Source organism: Temnothorax longispinosus, chromosome 6 (assembly GCF_030848805.1).
Source record: "Temnothorax longispinosus isolate EJ_2023e chromosome 6, Tlon_JGU_v1, whole genome shotgun sequence".
Lineage (NCBI taxonomy): Eukaryota > Metazoa > Arthropoda > Insecta > Hymenoptera > Formicidae > Temnothorax > Temnothorax longispinosus.
Genome location: NC_092363.1, coordinates 16,624,964 through 16,643,755, shown reverse-complemented (window position 1 = coordinate 16,643,755; position 18,792 = coordinate 16,624,964). Strand labels below are relative to the sequence as shown.

Sequence of the window (18,792 nt, the reverse complement as noted above, 5' to 3'; positions counted from 1 at the left end):
TTCTGCGTCGACCAACCAACCGGGAATTCTTTATGTCCCCTACCTTCCGTCGCTTCATTTTTCTTCCAGAAGTTTTATCCCTTCCTATCTGATTGCACCGGATTGTACCTGCCTGCCACGTTTCTAGTCATTTGTGGGGTGGAAATTTCCGTCTCCCTTCCTTGCCACTTTCTCTTCCCTACCGGGCAAGCCTTATCCCATTTTTATCGTCCGTGGAGGGAATTCTCTTGCCTCCTTCGTCTCGTTTATCCTGTTTCCTCATCTTACTGGAGCGCAAGCCCATTAGTCCGCTTATCTTACTTCTGACCGCTCCAAGAACCGTTCACGATTCAGAGTTCGTGTAATTATCCCTTCGCGTGATGACACATGATTCAGTGTCGCTCCTACCTAGCTACCACCTGACCGTACACCTAGACGATCGGCTCGGCGTATTCCGCTCGCGAGGCGCAGTATTCTGTCACCTACCGCCGCGGGGATATATAGTAATGGTTATCGTTTTATCAAATGAGTTTCCGAGACAGTCGTGCGGGAGAAAGAGCACACCTCGACGCCCGATCCGACGACCAGTTTACATCGGTAGCGTTAACGTTCGAGGTATCCCTTCGGAACCCGGTAGCAATCGCGTCCTAGTTTCCTGCCTTGAGCGGAGACCGTTCCCAATTCTCATTCGTGTCTCTCAACGTGGCCGTCGTCCGCTATGTATGAGACAGTAAGTGCGAACGATTTGTTCGAAACGCCAAATGGCGACTTTACATCGAGGGGTCAATTAAAAAATAGGGAAGCGTCGAGTTTGCGAGTTTACTTTGGTAAAAGTGTATAATATAAATGTTAATGTGATAGCGATATAATCAAACTGTAATGACAGCGTGAGAATAATAGTTATCCGCCGCGAGGTGAATGTAAGAGCGCGCGTGGAATCGGTGTCTCTAACTTCTTCCATCCTGAATCTGCTCGCCGCGTCGGGCACCTTTCGTTTCTTTTCTATCGTCATGTATCTCACAGCTCGCGAACGATAAGTGAAAGTTACCCTAAATATAAGTATCGTAGTCTCGCAACGTCAGGAATTGGCTGGAATTGGAATAAAAAGGAATATATATGATAACATCTGTGTAATTGAACGACAATCAAGAAACGAGATAAAATAATCGCTTAAGAACAAGCGCAGCTCATATAATTTCGCAATAACTTTGATGTTTGCCAAGTAATCTTCGAAGGATTTTTATCCAGGGGTATATATTTGCGGGTGATAAAGGCATCGCGTTCGATATCTTTATTTGAAAAGGTTTCTTTGAAATCCTTTTGCCGGATATCTCGCAGAATGCTATTATTATCGCGTAGAGATACTTTAATCCTGCGCTAGTTTGATCTAAGCGAGAAAAACATGTTTCGCCGATAAACGTTTCCTTTCAAACTCATACTCGTTAGCACTGACCTATATTTTTATCGCATATGCGTAAAAACTATAGATATCAAACTCTCATTTTCGTTATACGTCCACATCGAATGCGTTCGTATAAAATGATTAAAACAACTAAATTGGATTGCCGAATCAAACAGGGGTTTACGCATAATTGCAGAGGGACGAGAAGGAACTGGGTTTCGATAACGTCGTCTTTCAAATAGACGAGCCCCACATCGGGAATGGCGGGACGAGATATTACCCTGAAAACTCGACGAGCGTCTTGGAGCAGGGCATTGAACCGGGAAAAGAACGCGCGACATGGAACAACAGCGTGGAATTCCTCATGTCGTGTATCGCCGTGTCGGTCGGTTTTGGCAATATCTGGCGGTTCCCGTTTACAGCTTACGAGAACGGCGGCGGCGCCTTTCTCATCCCGTACGTGATCCTGCTCTTCCTGGTGGGAAAGCCGTTCTACTTTTTGGAGATGATCATCGGACAGTTCTCCGGCAGGTCATCCGTCAAAGTCTGGAGCATGTCGCCGGGTTTCGTCGGTAATTTCTCGATCCGGTAACTTTCTCGCGAGAGGCAGGCGAATTACTGGCGGAGAACACATTGGCGATTATTATTTTGTCGTCAGAAGAAATGTTTGGCATTTCAATTAAAGACCGTAGATTTTATATATGTGTGTATTGTATACGTACACATGTGTGAACCGGATGCTTACCATCATGCAAATTAAAATAAAAATAATTCTGGGTCTTCGAATTTTATGTAAAATACAAGTTCCTGCAAGTTATAAATGAATTCTTATAAAAATCACTAATGTGAAGATATAATTTCGATAAATTCTTATAAATATTGATTAACTTTAACCGGTTTTTCTCGATTGAGTAACTTCCTACGTCTTGTCGCGTGTTGTTGTATTGCGTTAGAGGTCGACAACGATAAATTTACGCACATCTCCTCGTTTAAAGATCCTTCTTCCATTGACAGGAGTCGGATGGGCGCAATTTTGCTCAACCATCGCGCTGGCGACCTACTACAGCTCGCTGATGGCATTGACACTTTATTATCTGATCGCATCCTTCTCCGCCGAATTGCCTTGGGCTACTTGTCTGCAGGAATGGGGTGACACGTGTGTTGATTCGAGCACCAAAAGAAATCACAGTGCAAATAGTACAGCAAAGGGAAACATTAACGTTCTTGATAATTTCTTAAACGGCAGCAATAAACTTCAAAGCTCGGCCGAACTGTACTTTTCGTAAGTATAATCTTATCGCATTCCCAAGATTTTTGAGCCAAGAAGATGATGGTACCTGCACAAAATGCATTCTACAACTCGTGCTCGTAATTTTCACGACAGTAATATTTCTCAAATAAACGAGTCTCATGTCGGAAATGACCTCAATCGGACCTAATATTAGAAATTAGAAATTTGCAATGAACGATGATCCCATTTGATATCTTGGCTAAGGAAGAGCAGAGTAAATTGATCGGAAAATCTTTCGTTAAAATCAGGATCGCGAATCGTGAGACATTCGGTATAACAGCAATTATACATTGGAATAAATCTAAAGAAGTACTTATCGCTTAAGATCAAACGATTTGCAGACGAGTGGTGTTGCACGAGAAGGAGAACATCGACGACGGGATCGGGTGGCCGGACTGGAAGCTAACGCTATGCCTTCTTGGCAGCTGGGCGGCGGTCTGCGCGGTACTCTTCCAAGGTGTAAAGAGCTCCGGAAGATTCTCTTATTTCCTGGCCATTTTTCCATACGTCGTACTGATCTCGCTACTGGTCCGCGCGGTTACTCTGGACGGCTCAATGGACGGGATCTTGTACTTTATCACTCCGAAATGGTCGAAACTCCTGGAGCCGACCGTCTGGTATGCCGCCGTGACCCAATGCTTCTTCTCACTTTCTGTCTGCTTCGGCAGCATTATCACGTACTCCTCGCATAATGGCTTTAAGCACAATATTTACAGGTAAGAAATGTATGTTACTTATAAAATTGTGCATACGTTTATATGTGTATGATTAAATATTTTAAAAGTTTCTCAAAACTTCAACACAATAAAAAGAAAGAGAAAAGGTAAAGAGGTATATAAAAAAAGCAAGTTTTTACAACTTATACATATATACTCAACATTAATAATATTTGTACAAGATAATGATTTTAGTTTTTTTTTCCCAAATTTTTTTAAATATTTAATCATAATTTTATAAATTGTTTGGTTTCTGTTTCGCTTATGGCATTCGTGACTTATAGTAATCGTATACGAACTTAGAGACGTCATGATAATTACATCGTTGGACACGGCTACGAGCATGTTGGCCGGCTGCACGATATTCGGGATTCTCGGCAATTTGGCATACGAGTTAGGTGTGGAAGATATATCCAAAGTGGTCAAAGGCGGAGCTGGCTTGGCATTCGTGTCTTATCCCGACGCGATAGCAAAACTTAACTTTCTACCGCAGGTACTGCTATTTTATCACGTATAGATATTATCTAATACCGTCATTAGTTGAAAGCCATCTACGTTTCTCATCTTACTGTACGTTTACCTTGTCATTAAAATATTATTTAATACTGTTGAGAAAAATGTCTAATGTTTCTTTGCAGTTATTTGCTGTCCTCTTTTTCGTTATGATGTTCGTCCTTGGTGTCGGTAGCGCGGTGGGAATGACTACAGGCATCATCACGGTAATAAACGAGCAGTTCCCCCGGCTGAAAACTTGGCAGATCGTAGTTCCGACCTGTTTGCTGGGTTTCTCAATCGGCACGGTCTACGTAACACCGGTTAGCATAAAATTATTATGCTGTCCCATAAAAAGGAATTAATAATCTCAATATAGTCATAGTAATACGAAAATTTTGCAGGGCGGACAATTTATTTTAACTTTAGTAGACTATTACGGCACGTCATTTGTCGTTTTCATCTTAGCGTCGTTCGAGATGACTGGAGTGATATGGTTTTACGGTAAAAATTATTTTAATTGTATTACATTTTCTTTAGTTCTCTTCATGCTTTTCATTATCATTATTAAATTCTAATGATCATTGATTACGCACGCAAATAATGTGTCGCAATTCATTGAAAAAATTTATATCTTCCGGCAGGTCTTGAGAACTTTTTAGAGGACTTTGAATTTATGCTGGACCGAAAGCCGAGCGTCTACTGGAGGATATGCTGGTTTATAGTAACGCCGTTGATACTAATAACGATCTTCATTTACACCGTGGCCACCTTGTCGCCTTTGACCTACGGTGGAATATCATTGCCGGGATACGCGCACGTCATCGGAGTGACGATACTCTGCATCGGTGTTCTTCAGATACCGCTATGGATGTTGATCGCAATGTTGAAGAATCGGAAATTGCCGTTCGCACAGGTAATGACGCGAAAAGAAAGTCAAGTTACATTATAATACGCGTTACAAGCAAGTTTTAGGCAAAGAATTTTATGTAAACTTAAAGAATTCACGATTGCGTTATTTAAGATGATAAGGAGAGCTTTCGCACCGGCGAACGGATGGGGTCCACGAGAGGTACAGCAACGCAAAGATTGGAAGATCTTCAAGGATGAGAGAGCGAGAGAGCGGGAGAAGAGGATCCAACCGATCTGGAAGCAAATACTTTACGTTCTCTTAAACATGGAACCAATATAGAGCGTACAACGTTGTACGGCTCAAGATACTTTAAAGTTGCTTGAACCTTCACAGTCATTTCTGCCGCGGCGGGATCCGTGGCAAAACAACGAGATAAGTTGAATATAAAAAAAATTATTTGTTCTTTAATCCCTTAACTGCATGCGAAATTTCAGAAAGCCATTTTGTTCCTTTATTATTTAACGTAACCAAATAATATGTGACTTGAGAAAAATAGCCAGATATGGCTATAATTATATTTAAAGAAAATCAAATTAATGATATGGAGAAATTATCAATTCGCATATAGCTGTGCACTTACGTAATACCACAGTTAAGGGATTTATAGTTGTCCTTAAAGCTTAGCTCTTGCTAGGTTCCGTCTCATTCATTCTTATGTCTAATGTTGCACTATGTGTAATATGACATGTGACAAAGAGCTGCCAATGTTAAGAACCCTTTTACTCGATCGCTATGCGATCATCGTCACATAAACAATATCGCCGAATAACGAACAAACATATTAATTGATTTTCATACTATTTTAATAATTGTCATTGTCAATCTTTGCCAAACAGCGCTGCTATAAGTTTTGATTTCTTCGCGCACGCTCGCGATATCCTTTTCGAGTGCTTAAAATCCCTCCATTCGTTGTATTTCTTCAGATCTTTCGGACCCCAATCGGCGCTCGGCTCGAACATCTAAAAAAAAAGCGATAAGAAATAGTTACATAATTTCAGACGACACATAGATTATATGTTGAAACTATATTTAAATAAAATGCAAATGTGTATTACATTCGACCACGGCTTGTCCTTATTCCGAAATCCAACAATGATTATGCCTAAAGGAAACGGGAGAATTCCTAAAGCCAAAAGCATCCAACCCGCAGCTGCAAAATTGAAAAGATATTTCGTGATATTATCTTGTGAAATTATCTCTGAATTATAATTAAAATTTTAATTTTTATACTATGGCTTTAATAATTGTAAATGATATTTCATTTAATTCACTTCGATTTGCCTTTATCTCTAATTAACATAAAATCTAATTATATGATATTATAATTTTGGAATGTAATAATAATTTTTATGATTATAAAAGTTTACAAATAACATTAATACCGTATGCGGATGTTGGATAGTATTCGTCATTAAACGTGAGCGGTGTCATATCGATCAGGAAATAAATTAAGATAGTGAACAGAAACAAGGGCGTTAAATAACACCAACAGAATCTCCAGTAAAAGAACGGCCGTCGTCCTATCATGAACTCGACGTCATCCATAAAATTGTCGACGCCTGAAAAATCGGCGAATTATTCTCCTAATTTCATACGAGAATAAAATATATATTTTAGATTATTACCGTACACCCAAGAAATGGCGATCATTTCGAAAGAAGCTAAAAACACGATAATGAAGGTCCCGCCGAAGTAATCTACCAAGTTGAGAATGTACTGGCCACCCTATCAATAAGATAAACATTATTATTATCACATAAAATAGTATAATAATACTAGTTTAAAGTAACTTATTATCTTTCTTAATAGCAGAAATATTGATCTTGAAAATTCTTTCTTTTTTCAAAGAAAAAAAGATTATTACATAATGTTGCTCATTTATTAGTTTTTATTACGTTTGATTTCATTATCATTGATAATAAACGAGTTGACGAAGACTCTTCTACTGACAAAAAATTTTTAGTCAATAGTATGAAGTTATTTTATAAAACTTACGGGCGTGCAATAAACAATGCCGATCGAGAAGCCGAGAATCACAACGCCAGCGGCAACCTTCCATTGATGAAGCTGTGGGAATTGATCCTTTATGATGCTGATGATCACGTTGCAGAAGGCAACGGTAGTGCCTATACCCAGCACGAAGAGCATCAGGAAGAAGAGCACGGCGAAGAGCTGCGGTACCACCGTAAATTTCGCCAAGGCTTCCGGGTAGGATACGAAGGCCAGGCCTGTCCCGGCGCGTACGACGCTGCCGATATCGTCGCTGCCGATCTCGTGGGCGAGATTGCCCAGGATTCCGAAGATGGTCGCGCCCGCCATCAAGCTGGTGCAGAGATCCAGACTCGTCACAATCATGCAGTCCCTGCAAGAGTCTTCTGTTGATTCTCTAACGAACACTTTTACGCGCTTGAATTTCGCAGGATCTCCTAGCTCGACTATAATTCCAATATTAAAATGATCCGGGAAGTATATATATGCGCACCTTGATACGTTGTGTTCAAAGCTATTGTAGGAGGAATACATGGTGACCGCGCCAAAGCACACGCCGAGGGAGAAGAACGATTGCGTGACGGCGGCGTACCAAACCGAAGGCTCCAGGATCTTGTGCCACGTGGGCTTGAAGAGAAAGACGATGCCGTCCACCGCTCCGTCCAGCGTTACCGCCCTCACCAGAAGGCTGATCATGATGACGTATGGAAAAAGAGCCAAGAAGTAGGCCGCTTTACCGGTGCTCTTCACACCCTTGCAGATTACCACGTAGACGAATATCCAGCTGACTAGCAACGTGAGGACCAGCTTCCACGAGGGTAGCCCGAGCCCATCCTCGATCCCCGTTTCATTAAGGACGTATTTTCTGAATATACCAGACAAGAATGTTTAGTTAGTTTAGTTCACTTGGGAAATTAAAATCCTAATTCTTCAAGTGTTTTCTGTTAGATAAATAGACTTAAGATAATGTTAGAAACTTAATAACAGAATATTCTAAAATAAGGAACGAGAGATAGATGAGAGACAATGCCAGTAGGTATAATTACCTATATATTACACACGTGCAAAACCTAGTGCATTATTATTATTATTATTATTATTATTGCCTAGCTCCAAGAGATACGGGCGGATTTTTATCCTGAATCTCGTCGCGGAACAACAAGTACGAAAACATAGTAATAGTAAATACAAAATAGCTGCAAAAGGCTTCTAATGATTTACGACTGATATCGTGCGACGTAGCACGTGCGTAAACGGATGCGATAATAGCGTTATATTTAGATGGAGGGATATCCCAGGGACCTTCTAATGACATCGTAAAAAGCAAGAAGAAGATTAATGCACCTGAAATAGAAATCGGCGGAACTTCTGCTTCCGTTCCTCGTGCTTTGTTCGCCGGTCGACGAGCTGTTGAAACACGCGCTGCCCCATTCCTCCCAACAATAGGACCACGGGAGCACCGACTGGCAGCTGGCCACCATGTAGTAAAGCGTCAGGGCCATAAGAGAGCAATAATAAGTGATGACGGAGAACACTGATACCGCTACGCCGTAGCCGATACCTAATGGTCCATGAATTAATTGATTATAATTAAACTCATTGATTGCAATTATCTATGATAATTTAAACTACTTATATAAATTAATTGTATATTTCTATATACAAATTACTATTCATACATCACGTAATATACGTATTCCATATATTATTTGTATTTTATTATCATTAAACATACCTTTTGCATTATTCCATATACATTATATAAATCTTCATTTTATATTATGTATACTCATACGTTATTCATTGTCTTATTATTATGTATACATATATACTGTTGTATAGGCATATAATATAATTGTCTATAATTTCATTTATTTAATGCTTTGGAATAGCCGTAATTACGACAATCCATCACCATTATCACCAAGACAATTAGACGGGAGGTCAAGCGAAAGAGAAAAGGCATCTTTCCACGCTCGAAGAATCGTCAAAAGTTATCAGGACTTACTTCAGTTATATTTACATTAATTTAATTTTAACCCCATTGAATCGCCGCGGTAGCGAATTTGCGAACTTTAAAGTTAAAATGAAGTAATGTAATTATGTCATTATGCAATTAATATAATTAATATACGTAATATGCATACTAATATATTCTGAATTTGTCTAGCGCTGTCTGAGTATTTCTGCGTTTTAAGTGACGATTTTCGGCATCTTTTCCATAGGATCGACTGAGGCTTATAAAAAGTATCCTGCAAAGTGTGTACCTTGGAACGCGGGCAACACCGACCAGATCTGCACGCAGGATCTACTGGTGAACTGCCCGAGGATCATCTCCATGTAATAGAAGGGTTTGCCGATCACGAAGAGTACCACTATGTAGGGGATCAGGAAGGCGCCGCCGCCGTTCTCGTACGCCGTGTACGGGAATCGCCAGACGTTCCCGAGGCCGACCGAGAATGCCACGCAGGACATGAGGAACTCCACTCCGTTTCCCCATTGCGCCCTCGCCGGCTTTTCCTCCTCTACCTTGACCGACGTCGGGATCTGCGAAGTAAGTTGCGGAGAGTTTCGGCAGGAAGCTCGCAAAAGGGATTCTAATTAAATTTGCGTACCGCTTCCAGGTGAACTTACTTTGCTTTCGAGCTCATTTCCGCCAGGTGATGACGGGACAGACAGCTTGAATATACCAGGAGTTCCGCCAGTGTCGGTGACATTATTCTGCGAAATCAATTATTTGTTATCTGATGATTTTTTTTTCTATAGCAGAATAGGAGATGGACTGCCGCGTATGGTCGTAAAGAGTGTATGAATTATATACACATTCTCTAATCTGTCCTCCAAAAATGAAAGACTGCTTACAACGTGACACAATAGTCCCAGGAATGCCTCAATTTAACATGTCACAAACTGTTCCAACAAGCGCACTTCCTAATTACATTTATTTTACTAGGTATAATACGTTTGTGTTTACAGTTGGCCGATTTTGAACGAAAGATACATAACTTGAACTTAACGTCATTGCGTTACATCCACCTTACGTAACAATGGAAAAATAATAGCATAGATCGATTAACCGATTGTGTTTTGCAGTCTTTGTCAGTGACAATTTAATTGAGGATTAATATCGGAAAGATTCCAAATCTTCAGTGATTATCTGGATACAATGCATCATTTATGGGAATATTGTGTTTTTATTGCCGTTGAACGAATTGCTCATGCCTAACGGACATTATCCTTGCTTTATCTTATCGTAAAAATGTTTAAAAATGCTTACAACGATAGCACAGTTTTCTTTACAACAAATTGATCAATTTACGATAACAACAAGGTACTTACGATAATAACAATCCTGGTGAAAAAATTCCTCATTTTCTCAGAAATTTTGTAAGAATTAAGACTTATAGAAAATTCTGAAAAATTATATAAAACTTTTCACACTTTCAGAAATAATTAGATGAGGATTTTCGGAAAATTTCAATATCTGTATGAAAATTTCTAATAAATTGCACAGATTTTTACAAAGAGGTGTTGGCGGGAAAAATTAAAAGAAATCATTATATTTTGTTTGAGTTTTTCTGAAAAACGTTCCAATTCATATAAAAGAAATCTGAAAAATTCTGAGCATTCTGAGAAAGTCTGAAAATTTGTATAGAAATTTGATTAATAATATGAAACATTCTGAGACATTTTTCCACCAGGAAAACAACAAGGAAATGGTATTGCCTAATATTTTCTAATTAAATAAAAATGAAAAGATAACATTATCTTTTAATTAATTCTAATATAAGATTAATTTTATTATACTTTTGTTATTTCTAGTGTTACATATCTAATAATTTAAGTAATTTCTAATAAAATAAAAATATGAAGTTTTTAACATCATTAATGTAACATCATCTTTTAATTGTAATGTAAAATTAATTCCACCACATTTTTGTAATTTCTACTGTTACATAGACGGACATCACTTAAAGTGGCAGCCTAAAAGTTGATTTCGACATTCTTTGGATAAACATCTACGATACACAATGGCAGTTGAGCGATAATGATTAACGGCTGTTTGAAGAAATGAAGGTAAAACGAAGCAGCGTAAACGACGAATGCAATATCTTCGCAAACACTTCGTTTATTTATTCGCAAGTAAGATCGCGCCGTCATTTTATACAGAGATTATTCGTATAATGCGATAACAATTCGCAAAGGACTTTAGATTGCATCTTCGAGATATATTATTTCGCTCGTTGTAAGTTTCAAATTTGCAAGTTAAAATATTACAGCTTGGAGAGAGAGAGAGAGATGTACATGATAGTATAAAATCAAAATTAAAGATGTGGAAAGACATTTACTAAAATTATATATTAAAAGCTTCCTAATTAACATTTCACCTGCCATTTTTTGTGGTCAGTCTACAATAAGGATAGAGGCATTGCTGGAAAGATTCTTCCTTTTTTGTGACAAATTTTTTTTCTACTCACATCTTTTCACGAATGTTAAATTAATTACGATCGACAATTTTAAAGCACGAAATTATTCCTTTATATTATAACATACGCGAATCTTCATGTGACCCATGCTGACTTTGTTCCGGCACGAGGCGTGCTACTGTCCACCGCTTAGCTCTTTTTTTTCTGGAATTCTGCGCGCGTCTTAGCCAGCCGGCAGTCTTTAACGGACTGCTTAAAGAATTCGCGCGACGTTTGGTGTATCGGTGCATACAGATCTGTACACGTAATTGTTTCCGTCAGATTAAAGCGCGCGCACGAGTAGTCGCGGTAATCTCGCTCGATCAAACTTCTTTTTCTTTCCCCTCCTCCTCTTCCTCATTCCCTCCTATTTTGTCACATTTTATATCATCCCATTTGTTCTACATAAATCTTCAGACGTATATGCATATGCAATAGCAGGTGATTGCGTAGCAAGGAATCTTTTTTCCTTTTTGGATTTCCACTTGCATTTAAATTCACCAACAAGAACATATATTTCTTGGTAGGATTTCTCTTCATTCGCGGAAGAGAAAGATCAACAATCGAGACTTATCTCAGATCTCAGACAGAAAATCTTTATACTAAATCTTGTTCTTTTCTTTTCTCTTTCAGGTAAAAGGCGTATCGTGTGCGAAATTTACATCGAGAAGGTATAACAAAACAAATGTAACGATACATCGGGAAATGCTTCTGCGTTATGAGCGAGAGGAAGATGACTTTCTTGCAGACGTTTTGATTATGCTATGCTGCACGCTGTTTAAAGATTCGCACCTGCCAATGAGTAATTCGAATGACATTTTATAACGAGACGAATTGAATGTATGCGACGATTAATTTCTATAATTGTTTTCATTATTATACCGTTGATTCACTGTTTCGAAGCGAAATTAAAGTGATTAATGCCAATGTCGTCGGAGGATATTTCGCTTCGCGCTAAATTATACGAGTATAATTGCGTAAACGGATAAGTTGCGGATAACTTGTTTAATTTATGAAATAACTCTTTATTTGAAACAAGTCCGCCGAGTCTTTGGCGTTAATCAAATTCAATTCGATCGTCCGTAGCTTCAAGTAACGCATTCTGTTGCACGCGTCAGTTGCATAATGTCAATGTAACTTCCTTCATCAAGTACGAGCGAACGAGGAAAGCTTATCGGGACCGCGAGTAAATTTCAATTACCGAGTGCGCGCGAGCAATGGTACGGATAGGCGAGAGCACAGTCGAGTGGATTTCTATAATGACACGTTTCGTCTGACTGGTTCCTGATTCACGTAATAATAAATCGTCACAATTCTAAAGACGAGAGAATTGAACCGAAAGATTACGTTGGGCCACATAAATTTGATCATCCTGTTATTATATAATGCGATCGGTGATTTGTAATTATCTGCGTGTAATTAAATAACACTGTTTCGTAAGACGCACTCGCAAATCGAAGACATAAATCAAAAGGCACGATTCATTGTATACTTCGACATTTCAGGTAAATTTCCCAGGTACTTGTTGTCTAATTCGGTACTGAGAAACTTTGAAAATATATTTAAAAACCCGCTGACTAAAGATACATTGTTATGGAATATAGTAAAATTATTTTTATTTTTTCAACTACATTAACTAGCTAATAGAGATTGAACAGGAGTGCATAATTGAGTTAGATGGACAGGGAAGCAATAAATAAAATCTATTTGAAAAATATCTTCATCAGACCGCCTTGAGCACTGAACTTCTTCTCCGTCACAAACGCTTCCCATTCTCTGTGTATCTTCGGGTTCTTAGGTCCCCATTTACCTTCCTCAGGCCGAAACGCCGCTTTGATGGACTGTAATGCGATTCGGAATTTCAACGATTAATCTGTGGCTTCGATTTTAATTATAAGAATTTGATTAACTACTATACATCTTGAGATACCTACTTCGGTAAAAGTCGACATTCTATTCGTAATTATTCTCTGGCCGGCCCACCACACAATGGGAGATACTCCTAGAATCAGCACGAACCATCCTATTGCTAAAAGTGGAAAAGAAAAAATATCGCTTTACAATGGTAATCTTTAAGTGACTTGTAATTTGCGTACTATGTAATAGAAATGCAATATTTAAAAAGTCGGATTATAAAATCGAAAAAATTTCACTGACCGTAGGCATAATCGGGAAACGGTGCACCGTCGTACGTGACTGGCTCATAAGTGGCGCACGTGTAAATCAGTATGACGATCATGAGCAAAGGCGTGATTACGAGCCAACAAGATCGCCAGTAGAAACCTAGTCTCCTGCCCAGCATGAATTCCATATCATTGAGAAAATTCGAAAGGCCATACACCCAGAAGATGGTTATCATCTCAAGAACGCCGACGATTATCGCCACAAAAGTACCGCCGTAATAATCGATCAACGTTGTGAACCATTGACCACCCTATAATCGACATTTATTATTGTACACGAAATCGACGTTCTATCGAAAGTATTTCTGTCTTTCAAGATTTTACAAATTTTTTATTATTTGAAAAAATGTAAAAATTTTATTTACATTACAAAAAGTAATGAACGACGACTTACTAGAATAATAATTTTGTCTTATACTCTTCTTTTTCATCTCTAAACTCTAATCTTCATTTACCTAACATTTAATATTCTGAATGAATTCAGTAGTAATGTTTCGCGTAGAACTTTGCGTGCATTTCTATATCGCTCAAACACGATTAGTTATCAGGTATCGGTTAGACGCGTAACACTTATGACTAATGTTTCTGTCAACTGTTTGCATTTTAGAGCAAGCTTGGGTGACCTGTTTAACGCACCGGGGTAATATAGACGAGACTGACGATGAAACCGCAGCTGGTGACGCAGAGCACCAACAACCACTGCTTCATATTGGGCAGATGATCGCGGACGACGTTAAGTACCGCGCCGCACAACGCGACCGCGCTTCCAATACCAAGAACGAACATCATTACGAAGAACAGAACGGAGAACAGCTGCGGTACGAAAGTGAAGCGCGACAGCGCATCCGGATAAGAGATGAAGGCCAAACCGGTGCCGCCGCGGACCACCTTCGAGATGTCTTTCGTTTTCATCTCGTAAGCCAAATTGCCTAGAATACCAAAGATCGTGCAACCGGCCATCAGGCTGGTGAATGTGTCCAGCGTGGTCACTATCATCACATCCCTGAAGAGATAAGCAGAATAAAATAGGAAACATTTATTTTTTATCTTGGAATAAATCTTTTAAAAACTAGAATTATGAGAAACTTGCAACAGCAGCAAGTCTTTCTTCATACGTTACCTATCTACCCTATGTTCGAAATTATTATAGGACGAATAGTTGATAATCGGTCCGGCGCAGACTGATAACGAGAAGAAGCATTGTGTGATAGCGGCGTACCAGACGGTGGGCTTCCATAGGGCGTTCCAATTCGGTGTTACAAAGAAGAGGATGCCGTCGACGGCACCGTCAAGAGTAACGGCTCTGATCAGCAGAGCCGTCATCATGACGTAAGGAAATATAGCGAGGAAGTAAGCGGCTTTGCCCGTGCTCTTCACGCCGCGGAAGAGCACCCCAAAGACACAGGCCCAACTGAGGAACAGGCCTATCGACAACTTCCAGGACGGCGCACCGATACCGTACTCGATGGACTCGTATTCCTGTAATACTATCTTCCTAAAAATCATGTAAAAAAAAATTATATTAGTTATTCCTAAAAAAGCTGTTCAATAGAAAACATTTGATATGTATTAAATGTATTAAATACATTTAATATTAATAACGACTCAAATATTACTAAAGCTCTAAAAAAAAAACTATTAATGCTGTTTCAGTCTCGAACCTGAAATATAGTTCCGCGGAACTTTGAACGGTGACGTTACGGTCCTCGGAGATGCTTCCGTTCGTCGAGCCGTCGATACAATAGTCCTGCCATTCCGGACGACAGATCGACCATGGTAATTCAGATTGGAAACTCGACACCAAGTAGTATAGGGTCAATGCCATTAAAGCGCAGTAGTACGAAACGACGCAGAACGCGACGAAGGCCTGTGAGTATCCCAATCCTGAAAGAGGATCTCGAAGAGTGACACAGATAATCTCGATTGCGCGGGATCAAGGGAAGCAATATTAGGAAAATAAGCTCCACTTTACATTCATAAGAAAGTTTATTATAAAATTAACACTTGAATTACTTGAGTTACTTGATAAGTAATACTAAATACTTGACAAGTTTTTGAGAGATTTTTTGTTTAACATTTTTATGATGCGTTTAGTACCATCGAGCAAATCTTAAGTAATTTTTCAAATAATTTAGAAAAGTATTTTCCAAGTATTCACAGTTTAAATTCATCGAAATTATTGTCCTAATTTTTATCTTCGTAAAATAAATTATTCGCGTTCAAGAGTTAAATTAATTCTGTTGTAAAAAAAGTAGATTGTTTCTCTCTATCTTTTTCAAATTATCTCACCCTTCATGGCTGACGTCATGTACCACGTTTTCGCGCAGGATCTGCTGGTAAACTGTCCCAAGAGGCCCTCCAGGAGGTAAAACGGTTTCCCAACCAGGATTAGGACTATGATGTAGGGTATCAGGAAGGCGCCACCGCCGTTCTCGTACGCGGTGAACGGAAACCTCCACACGTTCCCCAGTCCAACGGAAGTGGCTATACAGGCCATTAGAAATTCTAGTCTACCTCCCCATTCCGTCCCCTTAGTGACCGCCTGACGATCAAAAATTAATTTTCTGTAATTGACGGCGTTATTTCCATTAAGACGCGACGAATTATATAATACGCACTGAACTTTCAAGATGTTCCTGTCGTTTATCGAGATGCGTCGCTGTCGCGTAATCGGGTGGAACATTTTCGTGAGAATCGAAACTGTCCAGCTGAAAGGCCTGGTTAATATATCCACCTTGTTTCTGAAAAAAAAAGGCGATTCGCGAATGAATTTAATAGAAAATTGCGTTGCCCAGACTTCGTTTTATATGTAATTTTAGGTCTTACATAAACGCCTTCTGTTTTTTCCATTTTAGCCATTATGTTGCACAGAAACTAAAGATCGATCTTCAAAATTTTTATCTCCGACAACGGAACGTTAATTGCGCGAAAAACTGCCCCGAACGTTTTCACCGATGAATATCGAAGTCAGGATCCCGTGGCAGTCACTCTTGCAAGGAAGCAATCTTTATCCTATCTTCACTCACGGATACTTTGCGATAAGATACTGAATCAAAGTAGCACTCCCGTGATATTCCGAACGAGATCAAGATCTTTTTTTTGCACTTACGTTCACAGTTTGCAGTATTTCCGTGAGATTTTGTAGCAAATTAGGTGTTCTATTGGTGCAATAAGTGTTAACACTTCACGCGTGGCGATTATTTGCGAATTCTTATCTGGCACACAGATTTCTCTTTCAGAATATTGCCAATTTCTAAAGGAAACGCAACGGAGTCTGCGAAGATGCAATTAATGACTGAAATTTTCCTTGCCCCGCGACAAAGATAACGACTCATCCGGAAGCGCTCGGGATAATTTCATGTGCCGAAGACACTGTTACGTCTGCGAATCCGACGGAAAACAAAGATACCGGTGCGCTCCTTGCATCCGCACTGCTCGAGGACGCAGCTCCGAGATCTGTGCCGCTCGTTAGACATCGATTGGTCAAGAAATCCGCATAAAGTCGGATAAAGCTGTCCTTCGATTAGATACCAGTTCTCCGTGCCGCACACACGCTATTTCACGTGTATCACGTGCCGCGTCTTTCATCTCCTCCTCCTGACAAGTGCGGTAAACCAGCATTTTTTAAGTTCTTAGATATATCTTCTAGAATCTCTCGTAGCATACTCGGTAATACGTAGATATCAACAGGATCTTTCCGTGCTCGAAAGTGATTCCTGTTAATCGAACTACAATTCACCGAAAGTGTTCTTCTGGAACTCGTGAATGAAAGTCCTGATATCTTTAAAGATATATAATTATATGCTCATAATTATAGTATAATATATGCATACATATGTATGTGTTTTACGATTATATTATTTAATTTTTACTCCATTTAATTTTGAATTGCGTTTCTAAAGTGATCTTACTTTCTAAGATAATTAGATAAGAAGTGACAAATTAAAAAATGCGAAACTCGAATTGAATTTTGAAGCTAATCTGAAGATTTTTCGAGTATGGAAAATTTTACGCGTATTCCAATTTTTGTTGAATTTCTTATCTAATTGTCTTCAAAAGAAACACTTGACATAAATGTATACTTAATACTTGACATAGATATTTTAAGGCATTGTTGAAAGTAATAAAATTTATACATTTTTCTCAGAATATAATGAATTATCTCCATCAGTACGTTTATTAAAACTAACAAGTAAAGATAATCTCAAACTAATAATTAGTCATCTAAGAGAATGCGTGGAAATAGAAATTCAAGCCAGTATAATTTCAGAACTAGTTTATTGTCATTGTTTGATTTGCTTTATTTCTTAATTAGTTTCCCGAAAATACCGAGATGGGCTTTTGATTGCCATTGTAAAAATTAATTACGCAATTGAATTATCTTGGTCAATCGTATTGTAGAATGGATAAACATTTACACAGTGTGTATTCGTGTAAATACTTTAAGAGGGAAAGGGGGGAATATGGATTGCTTTATCTAAACAGAAACGAGACTAGGTCAAGATCGTAAAGACATAAAGACTATATATACAATCGTATGATTACATTTACGAATCTTTTTCTGATAAAAGGAAAAGAATAAAACGAGACACGTGTCCATCACCGGGAAATCAAGCATCGGTTGATTAATGTCACCGTACAGAACGAGATCGCTTAAAATAGCCAACGGTCATTCTCTTGAATATTCAGTGTTTTCTTCATCATGTATCGTACCGCCTTCATGTTGAAAATCGTCCAGGAAAATGTCGTTGCAATCTTTTTCACGTAAACAGAACAGCTGTGACGCGCGTAGTGGTTTATAAAAATTTACGAAACTCACAATGAGCTCATCCATAAGGTGCGTTTCTCATTAGACACATATTATCCGCCACGAATAAATTGGATAAGTAAATTGACACGTTGATTAACGAGACGAAGCTCGAAGGAATTTGTCGAAGTCATGCTTCGTATCTCTCTATTGACTTTTTGCTAAACAGCACTTATGATAAGTCATAGTAAATAATTATATTGATATTTATGTATTAATTTATCGGGAAAAATGATGAAAATAGTCCATCTCTGTAGTGATTATCGATTGCACATCTGTATTAAATTGTATAGAATGCGTTTTTTTTGTACCATCGTACATTATTCAAGCTGCACCTTTATGTAAATGTAATAATAACAGTATTTCATTTACAAGATATAAATAGATAAAAGGATAGAATTAATTCCAATTGGAACAATCAGAAACATAAACGCATACGACTGTCTTTGCCATAATTATTTAAAGATTTCGCTTCAATATTCCATATAATACGCGTGTAGTGTATCTAGTGAAGATGAAACTAGATATTATAAGGACACGATTCATTATCCACA

General features: G+C 38.7%; 3 protein-coding genes and 1 long non-coding RNA gene across 7 annotated transcripts; 2 read left to right on the top strand and 2 right to left on the bottom strand.

Annotated features, from left to right (window-relative positions):
• The first annotated feature begins 51 nt into the window (after positions 1-51).
• LOC139815200 (sodium-dependent nutrient amino acid transporter 1) lies at positions 52-5,849 on the top strand. The gene is made up of 9 exons (XM_071781930.1): positions 52-709; positions 1,578-1,953; positions 2,396-2,663; positions 3,014-3,388; positions 3,692-3,881; positions 4,027-4,203; positions 4,285-4,384; positions 4,525-4,796; positions 4,905-5,849. The coding sequence occupies exons 1-9, from the start codon at positions 698-700 to the stop codon at positions 5,070-5,072; spliced, it is 1,938 nt and encodes a 645-aa protein (XP_071638031.1). The 5' UTR covers positions 52-697; the 3' UTR covers positions 5,073-5,849.
• On the bottom strand, positions 5,579-11,977 carry LOC139815202 (sodium-dependent nutrient amino acid transporter 1). Of its 2 annotated transcripts, XM_071781934.1 has the most exons (9): positions 11,337-11,937; positions 9,417-9,503; positions 9,050-9,329; positions 8,127-8,343; positions 7,276-7,647; positions 6,789-7,155; positions 6,419-6,518; positions 6,176-6,352; positions 5,579-5,943 (listed from the first exon to the last, which is right to left on the bottom strand). In XM_071781934.1, the coding sequence occupies exons 1-9, from the start codon at positions 11,355-11,357 to the stop codon at positions 5,804-5,806; spliced, it is 1,761 nt and encodes a 586-aa protein (XP_071638035.1). In that variant the 5' UTR covers positions 11,358-11,937; the 3' UTR covers positions 5,579-5,803. The 2 variants fall into 2 exon arrangements, with proteins under 2 accessions (XP_071638035.1, XP_071638034.1); XM_071781933.1 differs by having other exon boundaries at positions 6,789-7,647; positions 11,337-11,977.
• Positions 9,199-12,011, top strand: LOC139815222 (uncharacterized). Of its 3 annotated transcripts, XR_011732690.1 has the most exons (5): positions 9,199-9,336; positions 9,407-9,735; positions 9,876-10,113; positions 10,743-10,859; positions 11,882-12,011. It is a non-coding gene; the product is annotated as an uncharacterized lncRNA (long non-coding RNA). The 3 variants fall into 3 exon arrangements; XR_011732689.1 differs by having other exon boundaries at positions 9,407-10,113; XR_011732691.1 differs by having other exon boundaries at positions 9,407-10,113; positions 10,743-10,925; positions 11,882-12,000.
• An 836-nt stretch (positions 12,012-12,847) lies between these two features.
• On the bottom strand, positions 12,848-17,337 carry LOC139815201 (sodium-dependent nutrient amino acid transporter 1). Its single transcript, XM_071781932.1, has 9 exons — positions 16,258-17,337; positions 16,050-16,172; positions 15,721-15,973; positions 15,093-15,315; positions 14,552-14,926; positions 14,068-14,434; positions 13,406-13,682; positions 13,183-13,277; positions 12,848-13,089 (listed from the first exon to the last, which is right to left on the bottom strand). Exons 1-9 carry the CDS (start codon positions 16,288-16,290, stop codon positions 12,952-12,954), a joined length of 1,884 nt encoding a protein of 627 aa, XP_071638033.1. The 5' UTR covers positions 16,291-17,337; the 3' UTR covers positions 12,848-12,951.
• Between the last annotated feature and the right edge of the window lie 1,455 nt (positions 17,338-18,792).

Bases quoted from the DNA above. Each gene is read 5' to 3' on its own strand.
- LOC139815202 (XM_071781933.1), bottom strand. From the start codon at position 11,357: ATGGGTCACATGAAGATTCGC. The intron at 9,330-9,416 runs GTAAGTTCACCT...CTTACTTCGCAG, and splicing joins GAAATGAGCTCGAAAGCAAA to ATCCCGACGTCGGTCAAGGT. The intron at 6,353-6,418 runs GTAATAATCTAA...CCGATTTTTCAG, and splicing joins CGCCATTTCTTGGGTGTACG to GCGTCGACAATTTTATGGAT.
- LOC139815201 (XM_071781932.1), bottom strand. From the start codon at position 16,290: ATGGCTAAAATGGAAAAAACAGAAGGCGTTTAT. The intron at 14,927-15,092 runs GTTCGAGACTGA...CATGATTTTTAG, and splicing joins TCCGCGGAACTATATTTCAG to GAAGATAGTATTACAGGAAT. The intron at 13,278-13,405 runs GTCAGTGAAATT...TTCCACTTTTAG, and splicing joins GTTTCCCGATTATGCCTACG to CAATAGGATGGTTCGTGCTG.
- LOC139815200 (XM_071781930.1), top strand. The intron at 4,385-4,524 runs GTAAAAATTATT...ATCTTCCGGCAG, and splicing joins TGGAGTGATATGGTTTTACG to GTCTTGAGAACTTTTTAGAG. The intron at 4,797-4,904 runs GTAATGACGCGA...GCGTTATTTAAG, and splicing joins GGAAATTGCCGTTCGCACAG to ATGATAAGGAGAGCTTTCGC.